This window comes from Notolabrus celidotus, chromosome 7 (assembly GCF_009762535.1).
Source record: "Notolabrus celidotus isolate fNotCel1 chromosome 7, fNotCel1.pri, whole genome shotgun sequence".
In the NCBI taxonomy this organism is placed as follows: Eukaryota; Metazoa; Chordata; class Actinopteri; order Labriformes; family Labridae; genus Notolabrus; species Notolabrus celidotus.
The window spans coordinates 3567752-3593290 of record NC_048278.1 but is presented as its reverse complement, the minus strand read 5'-3'; the positions used below and the strand labels follow the sequence as shown (position 1 = coordinate 3593290).

The window sequence follows — 25539 nt, the reverse complement described above, 5'->3', positions numbered from 1 at the left end:
AAGCTCCCAGAATGGCTATCTGTGCCTCGCTGTGGAGTCCCTCACACTATCATTACAGGATTTAAGTAGTTTCCATATTCTGAGGGCTTAAGTGACGGGTGTAATCTGAGTGCTCGGGGATGATAAAATAACAGAGCCATGAAGGAGGAAAGTCGGTTTTATTGTTATCATTTCAAACCTTTTATTAATGATAATTCCCTTAATGGTTATAGGAACAACTGGGGGTCTAAACACGTAATTATCTCCTGATGTTAAAATGCTTTTCAGAGATTATATTGGGATTTTTTTTTTATGTGAAAAACAAAAAAGATCTGGAAGCTACAGAACAAAAAGCTGTGCTGTGTGTTTGTTGGACATGTAAGAGATTCTCCTCACCAGCTGCAGAAAGGCAGCAATTCTGTATAGCAGGACACGGCTGCGGAGGGGTCCGGCGGCGGTGGCGCCAAGGGATGGAGGACTTGGCGGGACGGGGGCACCGGGTGATTGGGCTTGGGGCGCAAGGACCACCAGGGCGTCCGTGCTGTGGCTGACTGCCGCCTCGTACTCCCGCCTGGTTAACGATCTGCTGGCTTCTTCACATGACTTCTCCGCTCTCCTGTCCGCCATGACTTAGGGACAACACTTCTGGAAGGTGAGAGAAGAAGAGAGGCGTGAAGTGAGGATGATGTCATATGAAGCAGGGTTCAGGTGAAGATAGGATGTGCTTCCTCTGTCTGAAAAGTTGCAGCAAAGCACTTTATCATATTGAAATGTGGATTCATTTGCACAAGTTAGTAGATGAAATCAATCACAACAAACCAGTCGTGCTGATTCACTTTAGTCCCTGGTGTCATTTTAAAAACAGATCTATGTTGTTACATAAGATCTAACAGACTACATGTTGGCTGATGTTTGTGTCCTATTAACTTTAGAGAGCCTTGAACATCATAACCCTCATTAGTCGGCTATTTCTAGTCCAGTCCGCCAAAACGAACCATTAAGATTTTATTACTGTATTTCTACTACTTCTAGTACTACTATTTATTTATCATCTATGAAATGACAGTCTTGTGCTGTGATTAAGCTGTAGCTTAGCCATCCACCACTAGCTAGAGCTGTAGCTCTGGTTAACTGATACTGCTTTAATGGGACCTATAGGATGTAAACACACACAGGTGATAGATGTCACCTTGTAAGTTAAGTCAGTTTTAGATCTATGAAATGTAGATGAAGTTGAGTGTAAGCTGTGTCCGATAAACGAAGCCCTTACAAAATAAAATACTGTGCACTTGTTTTGATTATTATTTATTAAATGTGTTATTTATTTATTTTTTCTTCCTGTTTATTTGTATTCTTATGGCAATGTGTTATTTGTATAGTTATTTTTTCTCTTTTTTAATGGTTTATTTATCTTTCCTTAGTTTTTTTATTCTATTTTATTTAACTTCATTTTTAATTTTATTTTTGTATTCTATTTTATTTCTTTTTTTTTATTGTTTAACTGTTCTATTTTATTTCACTTTATTTTTCAATTTACTATATTTAATGTTACTTTATTTTAATTTTTAAACTGTTCTATTTTATTAAACTTTATTTCTAATTTTATTTTTTAATCTATTTTATTTCATTTTACTTTTATAGATTGTTAATTGTTCAATTTTATTTCGCTTTATCTTTTACTTTATTTTTATTTTACTTTATATTAGTATTCTATTTTATTTTATTTAAATTTTTAAACTGTTCTATTTTATTTCACTTACCTTTTACTTATGTATTCTATTTTATTTTACTTTATTTTAATTTTTAAAGTGTTCTATTTTATTTCATTTTACTTAAATAGATTGTTAAACTGTTCAATTTTATTTCGCTTTATCTTTTACTTTTTTTAACTTTATATTAGTATTTTATTTGATTTCATTTAACTTTATTTTAATTTTTAAACTGTTCTATTTTATTTTACTTACCTTTTACTTATGTATTCTATTTCATTTTATTTTACTTTATTTTTATTCTATTTTATTTATTTTCTTTTATCTTTTGATTGTTTAAGTTCTGTGTTGTCTCTTATAGTCTAATCTGATTGTATCACACCTGTCTAGATAACTAGATCATTCCTGATAACTTTGATTACTTTTCGATGTCTCACGTTTGTATTGTCTTCACACTTGTGCAAATAAAGTGGAGGAAAAAAGAATGAAATAAAACTGCAAAGAGGACTGAAGGCTGGCGGTGCTAGCTCTGCTAATGGTAGCCATTGAGTGTTTTCTCATATTTTGGAGAGTTAAATTTGAGTTTTCCAGCCAGGGTATTCGTCAATTCGAAGCATCACTTATTGCTATATGGCAATTTAACAAAGTTGTAAAAACATCATCTTTTCCTTTTAATAATTTTGCAAAAATCAGACTGTGTTTAACGCAGACAGACACTGAAATGCTGAGTGATTCATGCTTTAACTGCCGTCTGCATAGATTATTAAACTCTCTCCTCTGGCCTCACCATAAACTCCATGAAAACAACATTTCATTTAAAATGCTGCAGCCAGGATTTTAACCAACACAAAGAAGAGAGATCACATTACTGCTCTGCCTGCATCACTGCACTGGCTGCCTGTTTCTTACAGAATTGATTTTCAAGTCCTTTTACTCATCTACAATGCCTTACATAATTTAACACTTTTGTATATCACTCCCTTTCATCGAACTTTCAGAGCTCCCTCTCTCTTTTAGAAGTTCCCACAGTGTTGCACAGGAACTCTGGCGGGCGGCTGTGGAGCAGCCTCGCCCTGGATCCTAGGACAGCAGAAAATCAAAGACCCATCTCTTTAAGCTGTTTTTAATAAATCTTATTATTTGTTTGTTTTATCTACAACTGCTTCTTTTTATTTCTCATGAATCAGCATTTAAGGAATGTTTTTTAATCATTTTCCATGTTTCTTTACACACTTTGGGCTAGATCTGTGCATTTTATTATCGGGGCTGCAAGGTATTGCAAAAAGCTGATATTGCAATATTTTCCTCCGTGCAAAATTAAAAATATAGATTTTCATAGCAGATAAATGCAGTGTGTTCTAATTCACTTATTAATAATTAAAGGTGTCAATAATAAAGTTATATTTATGAGTTTACTTTGAATTATCTGGATTGTTAAGCCCTCTTGACACCTGCATGGAGACAAAGAGACACAAGGAGAGTACAGGTGGTCACGTTACATCATAAACCTCACTGATAAACCTCATTCACATACTTAGATGTCATCAGTTATTTATGACACTGTTTGATCTGTCAGCGGCCTCCTGTTAATAACTTCTAATCAAACAAAAACTCTTCTGCATGTCTCACTACTCTCTCCTGTGCGTGTTATCAAGTACAGACTCTGCATGTTAGACTTCTGTGTGTTCAAAGTGAGGGGTTGCATGAAAGTGATGTCAGATAGGATGTTTAGAACAGATCAATTATGGAAAACAAGAAGATGGGGATAGTATGATGTGTTTCAGGTCGTATCACGGACCTCAAACACCCTCAGATGTGACTATTGACCGTTAACAGATCACAATTGCAACTGATTTAAACTAAAGACATTTCACTTTTGATCTTGAAATTTCAACATTTCTGTAAGTTTAACACCAGGGAAGTGAATTATTGTTGTCTGTATACGTCTGTGGAGTTTAAAGTCCTCATCTTTGAGTCATCTTAATGTCTCCCTTGATGAAACCAAGCTCTGTGGGAGTAAGCATGCACTCTGGATGTCCGCTCACTAAGCACCATGTGGTCGTACCGTGTCATAAATCAAACAGGAAGACAGGAGGAGGCTCCGAGACTCGCTCCTACACCGCCTCTACTCTGGGCCTCAGCGTAGCGTACATCGATATACATTTGCAGAGAGCTGAGGAATCAGCGGTCATATGAGAAGCCCCGAGGATGACGTGAGACGCACTATTTTATCATCTATGGCTGCAGAGCTCACAACAGTGGAGTCGACTGTCTGCTGTCATCTGACTGCTCAAACTAAGGCCACTACCAGGGCTGATAATGCAGAATATAAAGGATATATTGAGAGCAGAGAGTGTGGAGGGGGAAATGGACAAACTCATTATTGGTCTATGGTGGTATGATACATTTGTGCTTTCTTTTTTAATTCTACTTTTCTACTCTAATTTAAGCTTTTATTAAGCCCCAAAAAATGCATTTATGGAAATATTTATGTCTATATATCATGCAGAAATAAAAAAAAATGAAATAATTTTTAAAAAATGTAGAAAAAAAATATATATATATAAGGAGCAAAAGAAATAAAAATATAAGAAAAATAATTTTGAAAAGCATTAAAAAATGCAATAAATATAATAAATATAATAATAATAATAATAATAATAATAATAATGTATATTATATATATTGTATTATATAATTATCTTGCTATATTATATTTTGTTAAATTACATTACTATTCTAAGTACAACCCATGGTCATATTACATACAAATATTCTTCTTTTTACTGCTTAATTATTAATTAATTTGTCATTACCAACCATAATCACACCATGTCAACCTGTCACTACTGAAACATTTTTTAATACTGCCTGTAATTACTGCTATTTAATTTAAATTCCATTTGTAACATTGTATATATCTAAATGGTATTCTAGCTTTATTTATCTATTTTATTTTACTTATTTTTATTTTTTTTAATTTATTTTGTATTTATTTTATGTTATTTTGTTTTATTTTTTGTTTATTTTTTATTTTTATTTTGTACTTTTTTTTTTTATCTTATTTTGTACTTATTGAAACTTCTTTCTTGATTGTACTTATGTCTGGGTTGCTGTAACAACTGAATTTCCCCCCCGGGGGATCAATAAAGTAATATCTTATCTTATATGTGAAGAATTAAAAAAAACTAAATATATCTAAAAATAAATATACAGATTATAAATATGCAGATAAAAAATTGTTAATAAATAAATTATATTATTATATCATTATAAAATAAACATGTATAAATTAGAGAATTTTCTTAATAAATAAATAAATAATAATACATGCAACATGAAATAATTTAATAATGAAATAATACAAAATTAAATAAACAATTTATATATGCAGAATTAAAAATGAATTAATCTATAAAATAATAAATTATAAATATGCAGATAAAAATCATAAGCAAATAAATTATAAAATAGATATATGCAAAATAAAAACAATAATAATAAATTAATTTAAAAAATCATAATAATAAATAGCTATATATGAAGAATTTATATGACAGAAATAAAATATTTGTGTCTCTACAAGGGATCTAACAAAGTGACTAATTTCCTCATACTTTCAACAGAAATAGAAATTACTTCAGAAAGGTGTGTGTTGTTACACTCAGCTCAAGAGATGAGACGATAAGCGAGCAACGGTTCATGAGAACTTTGATGATGAAATATATGACGAGAAAAATAGCCTTTTATTCAAGTCACAACGTGCAAAACATTGCAGGTCAACTAGTCATAGTCGTGTAATGAAGACATGATTATTCTCATCTTAGCTGGAAGTCAATCTCAACATGTTTTGAATATCAATGTTTGCAGAGCTAACAAGCGGCCATGTTGGACCAGCAGCATCAATTTAAGAGCATGTGCCGTCTTACTCTTTCGTAAAGTCGTGTTCTTTAAGGAGTGTGTTTGATAATTAAAACCTAAACATATATTTTAATCCTTTGTTTGGTGTGGATAAGAGAGTGGCTGCAGTTGTAGGCAGTGGTTCAAGGATACAACAACATCAGCTTATTTCTCTGCATGTGAGGATACAACAGGAGCTTAATCTAATTTGTACAAACCATGATCATCTCTGGTTTTTGCTCAGACCAGGACGGTACACCATGACCTGCTGCGAAACATCACAGCAACAAAGGCTCAACCTTGGCCGATCGCACAGTAACTTCTGATCTCAACTTACCCAGCAGACAAACGAAATACAAAGAGAGGGAGGGGGAAATTATGATTACGTTCCCACAAAGAGAGGCTGTGAGAGAGACACTTTGGCTTTTACCCCCGTAGTTTTGGGTATACGTGACGGGTGGACCCTGAAACTACAGCATGCATGATCTACTTTAGGAGGAGATGGAGATGTGCCACTGGAAGAAGAAAAGGATGAAGAGGTTTTTCATATTTGATAGTAAAAGGAAACTTTACTTGAATTAGCAGCTCCAGACAAAACTGTGGGGCCATTAGGTCAGCCTGTCATCGTCTCTTACAATTACAACCAACAGGCTTTTTAAATAATTATTCGAATATTCAACTAATTAATTAAAAACATGGACAACCATCTCATCTCTAAAATATACATCTTGTGTTTCTTGCTAGCCCCTGGTTAAAATGTGATACAACTACCTGACAGTGGTCGTAGAGTATCTGAAAGCTGTTCTCTTAATGCCATTATATAACAAAAAAACATCCCATAATAACATACAAATAACAGAAGCATGGGTGCAAGTTGCCGGTGAAACGGGTGCAGGTCTAAAACACACACCTTTTCATAGTCATTTCAATTATGAGGAAATTAGTCACTTTGGAAGATCCCTAATACAGACACAGAAATGTTTTCTTTCTGTCTGTAAAATTCTGCATATATAGCTATTTATTTGATGCATTTCTCTATATATATTTCTTTCTGCATATTAATTATTTAATAATCTATTTCTGTATATATAGATTTTTCTGCATATATGAATTATTAAATAATTTCTCTTATTATTTATGTATTTATTACTTTTAATCTGCATATTTATAATCTATATATTATTGAATTTTTCATTTATCTGTTTATTTTTAACTCTGCATTATATATTTATTTTAATTATTATTTTATTATTTTTTAGTTCTGCATATATATTATTATCAGGTCTGAAACAGAGATTTCTGCTGAAACAAAGAGTTCTGGGAGGGACCACGATAAAGAGTAAGGTGAGGTTAAATGCAAACTTTAAAGGTAAAAGTAGAATATCTAGCAGGGCTTCAATAACCAGATATCTTGGTAATCAATTACTCTGGTGGGAAAATTGAGTAATGGATTAAGAAATGTTGAATGCTCAGCAATATTTTTTCATTTAATGTGTTTTTTTATTAGGTGCTGTGTCCACTGCCGCCGTTTTTAGCACTGGGAGCGCCCACAACCTCAATGTCAGAGCGCTTCTCACCAGCTAGGTTAAGTAAGTCCATAAGGTCACTTCTGCTTCCTTAAGGAGTGACCGTTAGCTCTGTTTTAAAATGCTCTGTATGCTTCATACTCGCTTTCATTCAACAACATTTCACCAAGAAACTGTAAAAACTAATCGATAGAAATCATGTCAGAGCCTCAGCTGTAGCTCTGAACTCTGAAATTTTGTCTCGAAAAATCAAGTGTGATCGTCACCCATCGTTCATGAAGTCGATTGTCAGCGGGTGCCATATTGGAAATGCTGAACTCAACCTAACTTCAACGCCTTTAGCCTCCTCGCTAACAGCTACAGTGTTCCCGCCTGTCAATCAAGTCAGCCCTGTCCTTATTTGGGCAAAACTCGTAACTTTAATATCTCATGAATAATATCTCGTGTGTGCGATAGAGAAAGTAGCTCTTCACACCGAAGCTGTAGACCAGGCTGTAAACATGTTTATTTCTGCTGTAAAGATCGTCTTCTTTCAATGGGTGTGTATGTGGTTTCCTGTGTTTTTGCAGACAGCCTCTAGTGGACGCTCAGTGAATTGCAGTTTCTAAAACTTCGCATGGTCTTCATATTTTGAGACCCGAGGTTGTCGCTTGCTCCAAACGGCCCTCTGCAATTGCTTTTGACAAAGTTGACAAAGATGATACCGGAAGTCCCGCCCCTTCTTCATTCTGATTCGTAGGTGATCAGGAAGTGATCAGGAAGCTGAGCGCTGGAAACGCTAAATCACATCGAGTTTGAATTGAAATTCGGCGCTGGGAAGTATTCGAATAATCTTTGCATAGTTAACATTGACTATAGTATGGTATTTCTCCTTGAATTGCTCCTCCCTTATACAGGCAAATTCTCCCGTGCATGAACATTTCTGACTGGATGCATATTTGGTATGCAGTAAATATGAAATAAGTGCAAATAAACAGCGACAGGAAGAGGTTTCACTGCTTTGATCCTACCCAGAATTAACATTGCACCTGACAGAAGTGCAATCTCAGGAGTTTCTATGAAAAAAAAAAAAATATATATATATATATATCACAGATAATCTTCATAATCACATCTTTTCCTGAAGAAGTAAATAACTGCTGATGAGTTGACTTCCTCTTCAAACCCATATAAGGAACAATACATTCCAGTATTACAAAACTAATGTATGCCTGTATCCTATGCACAGATATTTTTGCATCTCCCACTGTTTCTTCTTAGGGGTTTTTGTCATACAAGATATGCAATGCAAAAAGATGGCGTTGTTGTGAAATGATTGTATTAAAGCTGCTGTTGGTAGTCCCAGGGTAAACATCTATACAGAGAGAGGGCCTTCGAATGTCAACACTATCCCTCCCAACCAGATCGGTGTGTGCAGTCATGATAGTGCCGGACATATAACCAATCGGAGGACGTAGTAGGGGCCGCCCCTTAACCAATCAGTATTGGAGATTAGCTCTGATTGGTCCGTGATAACGGGACCGAGGGGATTAATAACATTGCTTGATACAAAGGCGTTGGAAAACGCAGAGATTTCGCAATAGTCTCAAGTTACTCCACTTACCGATGAGCATTAGGACCCTTTCTCCAAACCCAGCAGAAAAAAGGAACTTTTTTTACACCATTCTTACCAACAGCAGCTTTAAGGTTGATTTTGTGTATGAATGCTGGAGGTTATGTAACCACTATAATTCAGCGAGAGAAAGTTTCCCTTACAAACACAAAGATGGTGTCAAACACGAGGCTGGATTTTAAAGCACTAGAAAGTCAAATAAAGATGATCGTGAAGAAGTAAGGCAGCTTTTCAGATTTGGGAATACTGGATGTTAGAGCCACTTCAGAGAGGCAACAACAACTAGTTTGGCGGGATGCAGAGGTTTCACAGCAGCCTGTGTGATCACACTGCACATGCTACACTTTAGCCTCCAGTAATGAGAATAAAACCAGCTCATTTTACAGCAGATGATTGCTTCTTATTAGGTGATAGCTTCGTGCATGATAGCTATGTAGATGATAGCTTCTGACATCACGTTTTCAGGCTTCAGGCGCACGGAAGCAAACACGGCTCCAAACACTTCCAGCCCGATTTAAAGACAGAAAGCTAGCTGTGCGTTAATAAACACTGAATGAGCTGGTTTGTGTTGCAGTGGGTTGTTACAGCTGTTGTGTACCCACTAAAGTTGTCATGACTGTTGCAAGTCAGAGCGATGACGGCAGCGTTACAAAGCCCTGAAAAATGTCCCCACAGTGTTGGTTAAGTTAGCTCCATCGGCTGCTCGGGGTAAACACAGCTAACACGAACAGGGCTGTACGTAGCTAACACTTAGCTAGCTAAAACACGGTCTTTATTGATAGATTTAATGTCTTTATTAAAGCCTTTAATGGCTCCGAGCTGCAGAGCTCTCAACAACAAGCAGAGCTGCCTGGTTTCTTCATGCTAGCATAAAGCTACCTAGCTAGCTAGCTGTGTTCGCCGAAACAAAACGGTCCAGGCCTCCTTCGATGTTTCTCGGTGTTCAGTCGAGTTTAACTCATGTGACACTGTGCTGTCCTAAATGCATGGACTCGAAGCATTCCTCAATATCGGAATGATTCGTGGAGGGGATCGGTGTCAGTGGCTGTGAGATTAAAAAGACAAGTGGAAGGGCTGAAAATGGGAAGTCAACACTTACCTAGCTTTACTTTCTACGCCATCTTGGATCCACTTGTCAGACCATCGCAAAGCATAGTGGGATGTTCTGAAGGTTGAGAGGACTCGTGCGTGTGCGTGTGCGTGTGCGCGGGTACGAGCGTGTGTGACTGACCCCTGTTATTACTGACATGTCTCAGCTCAACTTTATTTATATATCACCTCTCATACATATAAACATGCAACACACAGTGCTTCACTAAATAACAGAGACAGAAAACAACAGCAATGGTACAATTAGAAAAGGCATGATTATAAATGAATATACTTCAAAATAAAATAAAATCAACACAGTGAAATTAATAAGATAAGTTATAGTGGAAAGAAAAGTTAAACATAAGGTAGTGTTAACAAGATCACATGAATACAAGAAATAAATAGATAAATAAATAATTAAATAAGATAAATACATGTTAAAGCAATGATTCATATAATAATGATTAAAATAATTAGAATAATACAAATAATAATAATTCAGTCATGGGCTAAGAATAAATTACTCCAAATTAAAAGCTAGATTAAAAAGGTTAGTCTTAATTTTACTTTTAAAAACACTCAGAGAGCTCGCCGTCTTAATGTCCAGAGGCAGAGAGTTCCAAAGCTGAGGGGCATAAAAACAGAAAGCTCTCTGGCCGGTCTCCCCAAATGGCACCTTTGGAAATCTATTTATTTTTGTATGCATTTATTTTTATTATTTGTATTCTGCATATATCTACTTTCTAATTTATTTAATTAAGATTTTTTTTCTATCACTTAGATTTTATTTCCATTTTTTCAACTTAAGCACAACAAAAGACAGAGGAAACAAAAAACCCCAAAACAAACACAAAACAAAAACATCAACATTATTGCCAGACTTTGTAATATTCACAGTTACCGCTAAGTTCCACAGTCATAGGTTTTGTACAGTATGTTTGTAAACTTTATGTTTAAAGTAAGATGGAGGTTAGTAGTGTTTTCAGCAATGAGAAAGGGAGCAGACACCACACACATCCTCTATTCCAAAAAATACAGTGTCCATTTTTTCCAACCTTGTGATGCATAAATCTTTTCTTAATCTTAGCAGGAAAGTCATTTTTTTCCATCTCATGAATTTCTTTGATGATTTCAAACCAATTTTCTACTGTGGGTGGATCTGCCTGTAACCATTTGCGGGTGATTGCTTTTTAGCAGCGATAATAAATATTTCTAAGAGATATTTGGTGTCTCCTGTTAAGTTATCTGGCAGGTCACCCAAGTAAAGAAAAACAAACATGAATGGAATTGACAATCCCAGAATTTGGTTCATAATATTTGAAATATTAAACAAAAAATGTAGTAATTTTGGACAGTTCCAAAAAAATATGGTGGTGATCCGCTCCTTTTGATTATGATTTTTATCTGCATATTTATAATTGATTATTTTATTGATTAATTTATTTCTAATTCTGCATACTGTATATACATTATTTATTTAATTTTGTATGGTTTCATTATTTAATGCTGCATATACTATTTTTTTTATTATTTTATTTATCTTTATTTTATTTATATTGTTTATTGTATAGTGATATAATAATATAATTTATTGATTTATTATTTTTAATCTGCATATTTATAATCTATATATTTATTTTTTAGTCTGTGAAGGTAAAGACAGGAATTAAAAAGAAAAATATTAACAATAATAATAATTAATTATAAATTAAAAATACAAATAAAAAGAATAATACATTAAAAAGAAGAAGACTAGAAATAAAATATTTAAATAGTTAAAATAATAAATAACAATCCAAAAATAATATTATTACACTATTTATAATAATGCTGTTATGTGCAGAAATATCTTTAAACATAACGATAAAATCACAGAATAAAAGCTTTATTTTAAAGATGTGACTTGAGTTGTGAAAATAAAATCAGTGACTGACTGCACAAGTCTGAGTTCCTCTGGCAGGCTCTTCATCAGTCACAGTAAAGGCCTTGTCACCTTAATTCCCAGAGTAGACCTTGGAGCAGCCAGCAGAGCACTGCCAGAGGACCTCAGACTTTATCCTGGTTCATAGGGGGATAAAAGCTCAGAAATTGAGGGGTGAGTCTGAGTTGTGCCTTCGTCATTAAAATACTTTTATAATCAATCCTAGAAACAACAGCTAGCTAATTGAGGGATGCTGAACTTGGGCTGATGTGGGAGCTGTTTTTAATTCTAGTTAAAAGCAGAGCTACTGCATTTTGTACTGTCTGAGGGCGAGAGGAAATAAAATGAATTAGTTTTTCTAAATGTTTAGATGAAATGTTGGACTTTGCCTTTCATTATTTCTGAGCTGATAAAAACAGGACTGGATGACTTTCTGTACTTGTAGCTCAAAATAGAAGTCCTGATTGAGACTAACTCTTGAGATGTTTTGCTGATGGTTTCACATGATTTGATAATTCAACTAGCTTGTTTCCTCTTGCTGCTGGACTCATTCGAATAATTTGTGTCAAAGAGTTGAAGTTGTCTCCCATCCGTAATTTCATTTCTGCAAGACACTTATGAAGAACTGTGATGTTTGACTGGTCACCAGCTCTGATGGGGAAGTAAAGTTGAGTGTCATCTAAAAATAAAACTGTGTAATGACACAAATGTGACCTTTTGATCTGAAAACATGTCAATTTGAAAGAATATTTAAAATGACGCAGCTCAAATGCCGGGGCCGTGGTTTGAAAACTCTTTCACAGCATACTAATCAATCCAGCCATTATGAAGCTTACTGTCATCGTACACAACAAACTTTGATGGTTAAGTTAGCATCATATCTTTTAAATCCAACTTCAGGTGGTGCACAGCATTGCATGTCTTCTAGATGAACACTTTCTGCAAACTGGGGGGAGGCAAATGAGTCAGAAAACAGACTGTGCATGATGCAGGGCTCCACAGTGTGAATGCACTAAAGGGCGTTAAATGAAAGGAGAGGGGACTTTAGATGCTGAATTTTGAATTCTCTGGGCCTTGGGTCTCATCTGATGTACTTTCTCTACATGCTTTCTTTATGTCAGCACGCTGCAGAGAATGCAAAGTTTCACTAACTATGTGAACAACTAGACTATCACCAATATCATTTCATACATTTTCTACACTAATATGTCTCTCTACATCATGTCATGTGTGACCCAGCAATAGCATAAGTAATGCAACAATACTACTCCATGTGTTTGTGTGTATCAAAGCAGGTCACATGACTGTCTTCCTGCACGTACCTTTATAAACTTTACTTTGAAAACACGCAGATGATGTCTCACTTAGACAAGGGGTTCCCAAAGTGTGGGTCGGGACCACCCAGGGGGTTGGGAAACACAAATGGGTGGTCGTGAGATGTCTCCCTGAAGGATTTTTTTTTTTAAAGTTATCTAAAAATAGTACATTTTATCCATTATAGTAAAAAATATCAACAAAGATAGTAGCTAACCTTGAAATAAAACCTTGAAAATAGAAAGTGTAATGAGTTTTCTGCCTTTCTTTGTTCCCAGATGACTCCTAAGTTTAGAGTTAGTGAACAGTGAATTATCAAAAGCATCAGTAGCAGCAGGTTAATGCTCTTGATGTGTTCTTTTTTAATTGTGCGTCTTATAATGGCTTTATTACACACTTTATAAAAATGTTGTTCCATCTCATGTGACAGCTTGTGTTGGTGTGACAATAAAAAAAAACCTTGAACCTTGAATTCATGACAGCACAGGAAACATGCTCACATAGGTAGGCTAATATTCTGCACACCAGTTAAATGAAGACACATTAAATCCCTTTGAGGGACAGTGGGGGGTCACGGGCTGAAACGTTGGGAACCCCTGACTTAGACATTCAGGCTAACTGATAAAAAAACTGCACGTGTTAACCAAATGTGAGGAGTTTATTGTTTACATCTGTAGGCATACATTTGAAGAGTTGTAACCATTTGTCATACAGCAATAAACAACTGTATATAATCTATTCAACAGCAGAAGGCAAACATTTAGGGATCCTGTCTGACGACCGAGGGGGGAGGTGCTCTTGTTTTTATTTTGTCAATGTTTCACTGAATAGTACAAAATGAACAGGGTGATATTAATGTGCTGCAAATTTTCCCCCTTCACAGTCTGCCAATAAACTTTATATTCTTAAGATTCCCACTGATGGAAAACACACAAATACGGACCACGAGTACGGATAACGCCCGTGTGTTGTTCACTGCAGGTTGTGGATCATCTCCTCCTTGGCGATGAGATGCGTGGTCTTGTTGACGAGGGACATGAGAGAGTTAAGTTTGTGCGACCAGTCGTTGAGCAGGTCGTTGGGATCTTTAGGCCTCTGGAAGTTGATGATGCCGGCCAGCCGGTCGACCTTGGCGTAGATGGTTTTGTTTACAACTAGACTGGAGAGGAACTCCTCGGATTCCTGGAGAGAGGATGAAGAAGACGGCGTTTCAAATATTGATTTTTATAACTCATCAGTGTCAAAGTCTTACAGTAAAACTAAATCAGTGCATAGAAGAATACAAACATATTTCCATACATCTCTGAATGGATTACATTTTGAAGACAGAACTTCTGATGAATCATTTAATCTGTGCCGTTAATGCAGGCGTCAGTTTTAATGAGCTAATGAGTCAAAGAGCGGCTTACGTCGATGGAGAGGTCGAGGAGTCCGGCCATCCTCTTCATTGTGATCCTGGTGTAATATTTGGCCATTATTCTGATGTTCTGTGGGAACAAGGAGGGATTCATGAATAAACATGTCTGCTGCTGAATATTTTCATACATTATCTTAAGGTTAAGAGCTTTCAGGGCACATCCACACCTACAGCTGAAAGGAAATATTCATGAGGGAAATACAACCGACCATTAGCTCTCCAGTTTGAGTGACTGTTCTTTACAACTGTCTGACAGTTTAGAGACTGAATTTGCAGAGCATTAACGTCAACACCTTCATTTTTACACAGCGCTTGTGTTGCATTTTACTCATGGGAGGAAAATTAATCCCAATAGAGGGTATGCATCGAGGTTTCCTCCTCACCGGGACATCCCTTCTCAGTCAGGCCGAGTGAACACACAAATATCTGCTCATTGAGTTCACCTGGATTCAACAAAGATCCCTCCAATTTACCAAAGGCACAATCAATGATGGTAGACACCGACATGTGGCCACAAACTGGGTTTCATGAGATGAATGTGTACCCGATGGAGCTGGTGAAGGCTTTGGAAGTGTGCAGTACAAAGCCTGCAGCCTGGTCTGATCAGTGTTGGAGGTGAAACTGAATGAACTCAGCTTGAGTCCGGATTCGCTTCAGTCAGACTGATACGGGGAGAAAGAATCGTGAACAGGAAAGGGAGGAATGCTGCAGGGAAATATTGTGTCCATTCATAAATTGATGCATTCATCTTATCACCTCCTGTTTAGAAGTGATAAAATATATCCAGTGTCCTTGGATGCTGTGAGGAAGAGGTAAAACCAAGAGGAGGAGGACTAGAGGCGGGGTCAGATTACATTTCTCTCTCGCTGAATGAAGACGTTCTGTGATGTGACTTGTGTTGTATGTGCTACTGCACCTGCACGGCTTCCTGGATTAACAAATTCTTATTAAGACGGTTCGTAGACTTACATGCTCCACCACTCTGTTCTTCAGATCCTTCCACCTTTTCTCCGCCTCCTCCGAGTAAGAGAAGACGTCTGTGGCAGGGCTGTCAGGTGAGCCCTCTCTCAGCTCCTTCCCGTAATCCTCCGTCAGGGAGGCCCAGCGCATCAGCTCCATGGTGGTGAACTGTTTCAGGAGGTCCCTAGGAAGGAAGGAAGGAAGGAAGGAGGAAGGTGGTTAAAACTCCTCTGTAGTTACATTTTTGCACTAATACATTTAAGCACACAAAAGAAGTCTTGTCAACAGACATTTGGCTTTTCTGCATCTTTTCCTGATATTCATTTCCCCCTTTGTCCTCCCTCTTCTATTTTTGGATGTTACCTCTTTATTTGTGCAACTTACTAGAATTATTTGAGCTGTTTCAGTGCAAAAAAAAGCTGAGTGGATAATATTTTATAGCCTCATTTCTTCACATCACACTTTACAGCAGCAGAATAAAGATCTGAATGAATGTTTCAGGGACCAAAATAGTGCTTCATTATCACTCATAGTAACTCTGATCCTTATGTACTGAAATAATATAAATAAATATTCAGGATGATATCAACGTTCTAGATGAATCATGCGTTAACACGGCGGATTGAAATGATCTCATACTTCTACCCTGCGACATATCTGTGTCGTTAGCTGCCAGCTAACAGACGCTTGTTGTGTAACCGTGGAGTATGTTGGCAGTGTCACATTTCAACGTCCGCACACTCAGACTTCCTGCTGCGTTGATTTAAATGTCTTTACCTTATTAAAATCAATGTAGTATTTTCAAACGTATGGTTATTTATAGCATCAAACTGCTCTAACAATTAACAAACTGCAGTTAATACAAAATGCAGCAGCTAGAGTTTTAACGAGGACCAGAAGGAGAGCACACATTACGCCTATTTTAAAATCTTTACATTGGCTGCCTGTTGCTTTTCGTATTGATTTTAAAATTATTTTACTAGTTTTTAAAGGCACTGCATGGCCTTGCACCAGACTACATCTCAGAGATGCTTTTAGTATATAAACCAGGTAGGTCTCTCAGATCCTCTGGCTCCTCTCTTTTAGCTGTTCCTCAGAGCAGAACTAAAACATTTGGTGACGCTGCTTTCAGCCACTACGCTCCCAAACTATGGAACAGCCTGCCGGAGGATCTGAGAGGAGCTGATAGAGATATTGAGACTTTTAAACGTAAACTAAAAACGTATTTATTCAGTCTGGCTTTTATGTAGGGTTTAACAATTTTATTACTTACCTTTTACTGTACTATTGATTTAAATGTTGCTTTATTATTTTAATAATTTGAACTGTTATCTTATTCTATTTTTATGTATTTATTCATTCATTTATTTGATTTTTATTTATCTACTCAGTTTTATTGATATTTTTCAGCCTTAGTTTTATTTTTCAACTCTTATCTTTACCTTTTAAATCTATTTATTTTAACTATTTTTATTCTTAATTTTGATGCTTTAACTTATTTTAATTACACATATTTTATTTTGGTGTGCATTGGTCTCTATTTTATTTTATTTTTATGTTGTTCTTATTTTTAATTTGTATTTGTATTAGTTTTATTATTATCATTATTATTATCTTCCACTAAAATGTCTTAGCATTGTTTCATTTCTGCTTCTTTCTTGTTTTCAATCGCTGTAAAGCACTTTGGGTTGCATTTTATTTGTATGAAAGGTGCTATATAAATAAAGCTTGATTGATTGATTGATTGATAACAGGAAAAAATGCTGCACTTTGTACATTTGATCAAGGTTTAAATCAGTTCTAATGTGTCTAATGTAAAGCTAACAAAAAATGTGTCTTACTTGTATTTGGGGATTTCTTCCAGTCTCTTGTCAGTGCTGATTCTGTGCACGAGGTCCGACTGCTCATTGTCATACGGGGCGAGAATCACGTACAGAACCACGCTCTTCAGGGCCTGAAAGACAAACACAGTCATTGCATTTTAATAACACTCAGGTAACTGTGAGAAAATAATAATAATAATACATTTTATTTATATAGTGCTTTTCACAGAACGCAAAGACACTTCACAAATTGCACACAATAAAAGAAACAAGTTAGAAACACAGTGGAAATAAAAACATTAACAGTTAAAAGCAGTTCTGAAGAGGTGTGTTTTGAGGTGGGATTTGAATGTTTGGAGGTCAGTGGAGTTGCGTATGTGTTTGGGGAGGGAGTTCCAGAGGGCAGGGGCAGCAATGGAGTGAGCCCTGTCGCCCCAGGTTTGGTGCTTGACCGAAAAGACAAGTTCGGGAAGAGTTATGCAGGTTTATGAAAGTAGAAAACCATGCAGTGATCATCTTTGTTCATGCATTAGAGCAATGATCCAGTGTCTTAATTTAGACTAGTCTGGATTTCAATGATATGCCATCACATTCTGTTAAACTGCACCATGTTTGTCTTTGATACACCTTTTGTAACAGTCTTAAAGCTTTGTGATGATGTGATATCTCGGCCAGATCTCCTTTAAAAGATAAGGTTTGAAATCATGAGACGTTCTGGTTAAATAAAAGGGTTATATAAAGGAAAAACACTTCCACCCATTCACTTAGTCAGGGGATTTTCCTCAGTGGAATGGAAACACCAGCGTCACCACTTTCCATTTTCAATCTTTACCCGACCAGAGGAAAATCTTTGGTTCTATTCATCTAAATCCAGAGAGACTGGTGTGTGTAAGCTGTTATAAATGTAGAAGGAAAGTCAAACTGAACTTTAGAGAAGAGGATTGAGAGAGAAGCTGTGTACCTGTTGCCACTTGCTGCTGTCCTCCAAGATGCAGGGCGTGTCATAGATGGCCCGGTAGTGTTTGCATATAGACAGGTAGGAGCCCTCGTGCTGGTCCACTTGAATCATGAGGTTGTAGTACTTGAGCTTGGATTCCTGAGTTGTTCATGACCAGAAAGAGAAAGGTTTAAACTTGGTAACATCAACCTTGTCAGCTCAGATCCAAAGTTTCTTATACATGCTCACTTTCTGGCCTCTCTTACTCACCTCTGTGCCGTCCTCTGTGAAGAATTTGGTGTTGATCTTTTTGCTGATGATCTGGGTCCGGATATAATCCTTGACTGCGATGCAAAGCCTCATCTGTTCCAGGATAAACTCCACCTTCTCCTTTTTCTCCATGGAGCCGTATGTCTCCACCTGAGCAGAGAGGAAACACACATCCTTAGTACTTCCCAACAACGGGCCATAAACCTACTGTAGTGACAAAAATGAGCCTGACTCAAAGGTTTTAAGTCTGTTACCTGCAGCTCCTGGAGGATGGCAGCTGCCTCTTTCACCTCTCCATTCTGCTCCTTGATTACAGCCAAGGTCTTTGTCAGCCTGGCACGCTCGATCTCTACATAGATCTGTGAGGACAACATGTTTAGAGTGTTAGGAATGATAAGGGAGCAAAGATCTGGTGTGAAGAACTTCATCCAAATGCAGCTGAATCTACAAAATTCTCCATTTGTTCGAGGACAGTGTTCTGCTTTGACTCAAAGAAGGTGATGCCTTACCTTGCCGGCAGTCACAGTTCGCAGCGTGTCAATGAGCCTCAGCTTGATAGTCATATCAGTCATGGCGTCCACATACTTGTAGCATTCTTGCACCATCTTGGCAACAGCCTGATAAAGAAGCGGGCAATACAAGAAGATTTTAGTCGTAGAAACAAAACCCAGGGCTGGAAGGTGAGTTAGTTCAAGGGTCACAAAAACCTATTTTTCATCCATATGGGTAAAAAGACGTATCTCACCTGTTTCAGCTGACTCCTCCTTTTCGTGAGCAACATGATGTTTTCATTCAGAGCGTCCCAGTCCTTGGCCTCATGGCACATTTGGACCACCGCCACAAGGATTCTGGAGGTGGACACCATATCTGATGCCTGTGCAGGGATTGATAGCAAATAAAACCATGAGTATTGTGTAGTAGTATGGGAGGTTGAGCCTTCAGTTATCAGGCCCCTCTCCTTTAAAATCATCTACCAGTCAAGGTCCGGGAGGCAGACACCCTCTCTACTTTTAAAAGGAGGCTTCAAACTTTCCTTTTTGATAAGGCTTATAGTTAGAGCTGGATCAGGCTTGGACCAGCTCTTAGTTATGCTGCTATAGGCTTAGACTGCCGGGGGAACTGGCACACTGGGATCCTGTCTTTCCCTCTCTCTCCTCTCTCTGCCTGTCTCTTACTTTAACTCTTCCTGTCCCATTAAAGTTACTAACCATAGACCTTTCTGGAGTCCCTGAACTCCCTTGTCTCGTAGGTTCCTCTGGATCTCTGCTGCTGTAGACGTGCCAGACTCCAGCTGCTACAACTACTACTATCCGTCTCACCACTATCATCTCCCTCTATCCCTCGCTCTAACACGGTCTCAGCAGATGTGTGTCTAACATGAGTCTGGTCCTGCTGGAGGTTTCTGCCTGTTAAAGGAAGTTTGTCCTTGCCACTGTAACTTGCTAAATGCTGCAAAGTGCTCTGCTCATGGTGGATTAAGATGAGATCAGACTGAGTCCTGTCTGTAAGATGGGACTGGATCTGATCCGGTCTTGATGTTGGGTCTTTATTAATAATAGAACATATAGTATGTATGTATCTTTGACAGCAGGTAGGACCTTTCACAGCTTGATCCAATATATTGACATGATGAGTTGTAGCTTACCGTCCTTGTTTGTTTCTCCAACGACAACAAACTCTCCACGGCCTCCTGCAGCTTCCCTTCCTGTATCATAAACATAACATACTGTGTGTTAGTCACGGTCAATACTGATAAAACACCTTCATTTGACTTCTGAAGGCACTTTACTCAGAAAACTAACACTTTAATTTGATGAGCTCGTCGGTTAGCTGAAGATGCTGCGAATGACAGTGCAGCTAAGACTACTAACAAGCTAACGAGCGAGCTAGCTTAAAAACAAATGAGTGTGAACACGACTAACAGGGTTTCAATGACACATTTAAAGAATAAGTATTCATTGATCAGTTAAGGCAAATAAACAGGATATGAGGTGTTTCCGTGCGGTGCTCAGTGTCTCTGCTAGCTCACATGCTAACACACTGAAGCACCATGACTCAGCCGGCTCTGGCCTCTTTCAGGATCTGCTTACTTTGGCCATCTTCTCGCACTCCGGGAGACGCTGATCTACAGTCGAACTGTAGTCGATCTCCATCTTCACAATCTTCCCATCGGACCTCTCGGATCGCTCCTCAGACATCTCTGCGGTTAGTTAGTGACGGTAACGGACGGTGCTGCTCTGTTCTTCCTTCACACTCACACTCAGCTAGCTCTATGTTGTTCGAACGACACGGACTGATAACCAATCAGAGGAGAGAACTGAGCGGGCGACCGAAGAGCTGCGAGGACCCCATCAAATCATTTCATACAGGCGATATGGAAGCCTACCCTTTTCCCTGTGTCGTAGTCACAGGTAAATATTTTAAATAAATAAATAAATAAATGAATAAATGAATAAATGAATAAATGAATATACAGTCTATGAAGTAAACCAGGCTAGTTGGTTTTTTTTTTTACGGATTTCCTTTAAATCAAATACTTTCTTTGATTATATTATACTATACACAAAGGTATCCTGGAAAAAACAATTATTAGGTCCCTGTAAGCTGTAAAATCTACATTTAAACGAAGTAATGAACGCAAATTTGTAAAATAAAGCGTAGAAATTCAGTTATTGCAACCAAAACCACTTTGTTTTTTAGGGTTTAGGATTAAGAATTTAGTTTTTTTGCATATTTAACATTATCTAACGTAGGCTGTACTTATATTAACATTTTATTAATACTATACATTTATTCATGTATTTATAAACCTCTCATCTGGCATGTATACATGTACTATAAATATGTAAGCATTAAAAAACCATCTACCTCAATCAAATTAACTAATCTATTACAAAACTGTAGCCTATGTATTTTTACTCATGTCAAAAATGAAGTCTTGTGCATATTAGTTAATATGTAATACTTGTATATAGAGAGGACAATTAAATCAGAGTCAACTTCCTCCTCGATTATTTTAATGATCTCTCAAAAAATCAGTAAATAGGTAGTGTTAGATTTATTGTGTTATCATCAGTCTTACAAATTAAAACCTCTCCTGTCCCTGAGTTGTCTCTTGATACCTGATGTCTTCAGTGTAAGCTAACTCTTCCTTCTTCTCAAGGAAAATATGCTCCATTAATGGTGAGTGTCATTTGAAATATTATTCAATTATGTTTTTAATGGCAGGGTCATAATCTGGATTTTATCACACTTCTTTTTCATGTTGTTATGACTTTTTTTTGGTAACCTTTAAACAACATTTTTTAGCACAAAATATTTATTTTCCTGCGTTCTGAAAGATTTTTTAACCTGTGCTGCATCATTTAACAATTTGAATCTCCTCTTGTGTCCCCTTTTGTCTCTCTTTAACTTTTAGTTTTCATCAGGAACATTTTAAAAACATTAATTTAATAAGATAAGATAAGATAAGATAAGACAAGATATTACTTTATTGATCCCCGGGGGGAAATTCAGTTGTTACAGCAACCCAGACATAAGTACAATCAAGAAGTTTCAATTAGTAAAATAAAATAAATAAAAATAAAAATAGATAAATAAAGATAGAATACAATCTAGATATATAAAATGTTACAAATGGAATTTAGATTAATTGCAATAATTACAGGCAGTATTAAAAATGTTACAGTAGTGACAGGTTGACATGGTGTGATTATGGTTGGTAATAACAGATGAAGCACTAAATAAAATAAATATGGGTATGTAATATGACCGTGAGTTGTAGTAAACAATAATAATGTCATATAACATAATATAATATCATCTTGTGTGTCTTTTCTGTTTTAGTCCTGCAGAAATTACAGAGCTTTGGGTTTCTATAAGTAGCCTATGTAAAGTCCACATGTTGTTTTGTATGACATTACTAGATTAACTTAAGTTTTGTGTTTGCACTTGTAAAATAATGCGTATTTACACATGATTAAGAATGTGATTACATTGTGCTATAAATAACACATTTTAAAATGGAAGCTGGGGCTGAATAAAAATGGACCTTGGGCCGGGTTTGGACCTATTTTATACAGTCTATGGTTTGGACATGCCTACCTGAGGTGAAGCTGCATAGTTGTCTCACATAGATGCCCTGGTGTTACACTAGCCAGCTTGACATAAATGTTGCAGAGACAAAATAATGGATAATCTGCACTAAATAAGATCTTAGAATAGAGTTTCACTCAATGGCCAACTTGTTGAAACTGTAGAAACCTTTAGATACCTTGGCACAGTTTGACACCTTAGAAAACTCAGAGCCCTTGGTGTCAGTCTGCAAATTTTAGAAGTAGTGTACAAATCAATTGTTGCATGTGTCTTAACTTTTCATCCCTCTTCCTGGTGCAGTCACATGAACTGTAGAGTAAACTCTCAAACATTGTATCAATGGAAGGCAAAACAGATGGCAAACCACAAAAACCTCTGCCTCAACTATTTACTGATAGCACGAGGAAGAAAGCACGATACGCATCCTCAACCTAACTAAATGACTGATGAGATCTAAACCGTGAATTGGGCTGTTTTTAATGTGGAAACCTGCTGCTCTGTTTGTCTCTTTTATTGACTGTGAGTGTTTTTATGAAACATTATGTATCTCGAGAGTCCAGATTGATTCTATTCTATTCTAATGTTTCCGTTTGACATTTGCATACAGTTGTTTCTGAAAAAGTCTAAAAGGACAAAAGCAGTGAGAGCTCTAGATCAGGGGTTTCCAAACTTTTCCCCCAGAATATAGGTGCCAAAGTCTTGTGACCCCCACTGTCCCACAAAGTGATTTAATGTGGCTTCATTTAGCTGGTATGCAGAAAATGAGCCCACCTATACGATCATGTGTCTGTGTTTCCTGTGCTGTTGTGAATTAACCTGCTGCTACTGATGCTTTGATGATAACTGTTTACTAAACTTAGGAGTCATCTGGGAACAAAGAAAGGCAGACAACTTATTACATTTTCTATTTTCAAGGTGTTATTACAACTTTAGCTACTATTTTTGTAGATATTTTTTACTATAATGGGTAAAATGTACTATTTTTAGATCATTACAAAATATATACATTCTGGAAGACATCTCAAGAACCCCCATTTGTGCCTCGTGACCCCCCAGGGGGTCCCGACCCATACTTTGGGAGCCCCTGGTCTAGATGAATGACTGGATAACAAGGAGAGGACTGAACATCATGTTGAGGAGTGACTTTTGTGTACACGTACAAAAAGATGATGATGATAATGGATGCTGTTTTCCGATGCGAACAAATAAAAACATTAGAGTCATGTTTGAAATGATGACAGTGACGATGATGATGGAAAGGTAAAGGTAAAACAGGTTGATGTCAATGATTACTCTCATCCTGCATTTATCAATCAAAGTTCAGGTGAATGGAAACTTTGTGAATGGCCATGATCACATGAATGAAAAAAAGAGTGCAGTGACCGTACTCCACCAGCAGGTGTCACTTCCATGTCTGCACGCTGCATTCCTGTCTTCACACAGCTCCCATCTCTGAAAGGCTCCTAATGTCCCCGTGAATAAAGCTAATGTGGGTCAGTGAGAAAGCCCCGAAGCATTGAACCAGAATCAGTGTGATCCAAAGCAGGCACAGAGAAGACTTCAAAGGCACAATAAAACTGAGATGACTTCAGTGGATGAGGCTTTAATCCTCCTGTTCTGAAAGGAGGATTCAGTGTGGAACAAGGGGTCTGATTTCAGAGAGTACTGCAGTGATTTGGGCAAATTTTTAACTTCACAAACACAAGAAAGGGTGTTTTTGAAACTTCCTCATCGACACAGTCATCAAAATGATTCTCTTTTATTTTCAAATGCAGCTTTAATCCAAAAAAAGCTTCTGCAAACGACAGATAATGACTGGAAGCATCCTCTGGTCCTGTTTCACCTTTTCATTCACAGGAGCTGGAAAGTGGGTCAGAGGTAGGCCTCACGTCGGCTATTTTGGAGCTCACAGATTTGTTCGGCATTACTGACGCAACTGTTCAGATGATATTGGGCTCTAATCTCCTTTTTAATCAACACAGACTTTATTGAAACTGTTAGGTCATTACGGGGTCAGAGCTGGATGAAAAGCCAGCCAGTGTGTCACAGCTTCTGAGCTGGAGATAAACACAGAGCGGCAGGAGTGTAATACAGACTCTGGCGTTTCAATGAATTGCCTCTTTGTTGGATTAAAGCTATCATTATGTTTGAAGATATCTTAGGACATGTCTTAAGACGTTTGTACTGAGGCAGTTCTCTTATTTATCAACATGTTTACTGAATCTGAAGACGAAGGACACACAGGATGATTCTGTAACACTGATGATGTCAAACGTGACTCGCTCAATCAAACCACCTGAGGTCATGTTTTCTTTCTGATCATTCATTTGAGTTCAATAGTGATCTTCTGTTTCATTTTGGTACTCATCTTTGTCTTACAGATCCTGCTCCTCGAGCTCACCTGTGTCTCAGTATCTCCCTTATGTCCCCTCATGTCCCCTCGTTCCAGCAGTCCTTATTCCTCTAGTGTTTGCCCACAGCCTGCTTTCTGACTTTTGCCTTCGTCTGCCCCTTTTGGATTTGTTTACTGAACTGACTGTTTACCTGTGAGCTGACCTTGACCGTCATTGAACTCTGCCTTTTATCACACTGCAGTTTTGGGTCCATATATCTGCCTGGTTCTGTTACAAAGCCCTCACAACTGCAGGTTTTGTCCTCTTTTCACTTCATCAAATTGTTTACTTGCAACTTTGCAAACATTTTCTTTATTTTTTTGAAGTAATGTTTTTTAGGCATTTTTGCTTTTATTTGATTGGAAAGCTGAAGAGCAACAGGAACTGTGGGGATCAGAGAGTGGAGGAAGACATGCAGCAAATCCAATCCACTTTATCAATAGAGCACATTTAAAAAAAACAAAACAATAAAGTTTACCAAAGTGCTGCACAGTGAAATAAAATAAATTTAAACACAGAACATAAAACATGCAAATAAATAAATAAATAAAAAATAATAATAATAAAACACATAAGACACTTTAAATATAT

At 37.0% G+C, this 25539-nt stretch overlaps 2 protein-coding genes across 3 annotated transcripts in view; both read right to left on the bottom strand.

The window, feature by feature from the left end:
- The window catches only part of helz (helicase with zinc finger), a 57999-nt gene extending 48032 nt beyond the window's left edge, over positions 1 to 9967 (bottom strand). The window contains exons 1-2 of one of the 2 annotated variants that reach the window (XM_034687478.1): positions 9826 to 9967; positions 376 to 624 (exon numbers count right to left, since the gene is read on the bottom strand). In XM_034687478.1, the coding sequence (XP_034543369.1) occupies positions 376 to 606 (231 nt within the window). In that variant the 5' untranslated portion in view covers positions 607 to 624; positions 9826 to 9967. The remainder of the gene's footprint in view (positions 1 to 375; positions 625 to 9825) is intronic. The other variant, XM_034687477.1, reaches the window with a different exon arrangement.
- Positions 9968 to 13692: 3725 nt separating this feature from the next.
- psmd12 (proteasome 26S subunit, non-ATPase 12) lies at positions 13693 to 20754 on the bottom strand. Its single transcript, XM_034688241.1, has 11 exons — positions 20551 to 20754; positions 20106 to 20165; positions 19206 to 19334; positions 18970 to 19077; positions 18715 to 18819; positions 18461 to 18610; positions 18215 to 18349; positions 17272 to 17384; positions 15440 to 15614; positions 14463 to 14540; positions 13693 to 14235 (listed from the first exon to the last, which is right to left on the bottom strand). The coding sequence occupies exons 1-11, from the start codon at positions 20656 to 20658 to the stop codon at positions 14026 to 14028; spliced, it is 1371 nt and encodes a 456-aa protein (XP_034544132.1). The 5' UTR covers positions 20659 to 20754; the 3' UTR covers positions 13693 to 14025.
- Positions 20755 to 25539: the final 4785 nt, after the last annotated feature.

Bases quoted from the DNA above. Each gene is read 5' to 3' on its own strand.
- psmd12 (XM_034688241.1), bottom strand. From the start codon at position 20,658: ATGTCTGAGGAGCGATCCGAGAGGTCCGATGGGAAGATTGTGAAGATG. The intron at 20,166-20,550 runs GTAAGCAGATCC...TTTATGATACAG, and splicing joins AGTGCGAGAAGATGGCCAAA to GAAGGGAAGCTGCAGGAGGC. The intron at 18,820-18,969 runs GTAAGGCATCAC...TTGTCCTCACAG, and splicing joins GAACTGTGACTGCCGGCAAG to ATCTATGTAGAGATCGAGCG.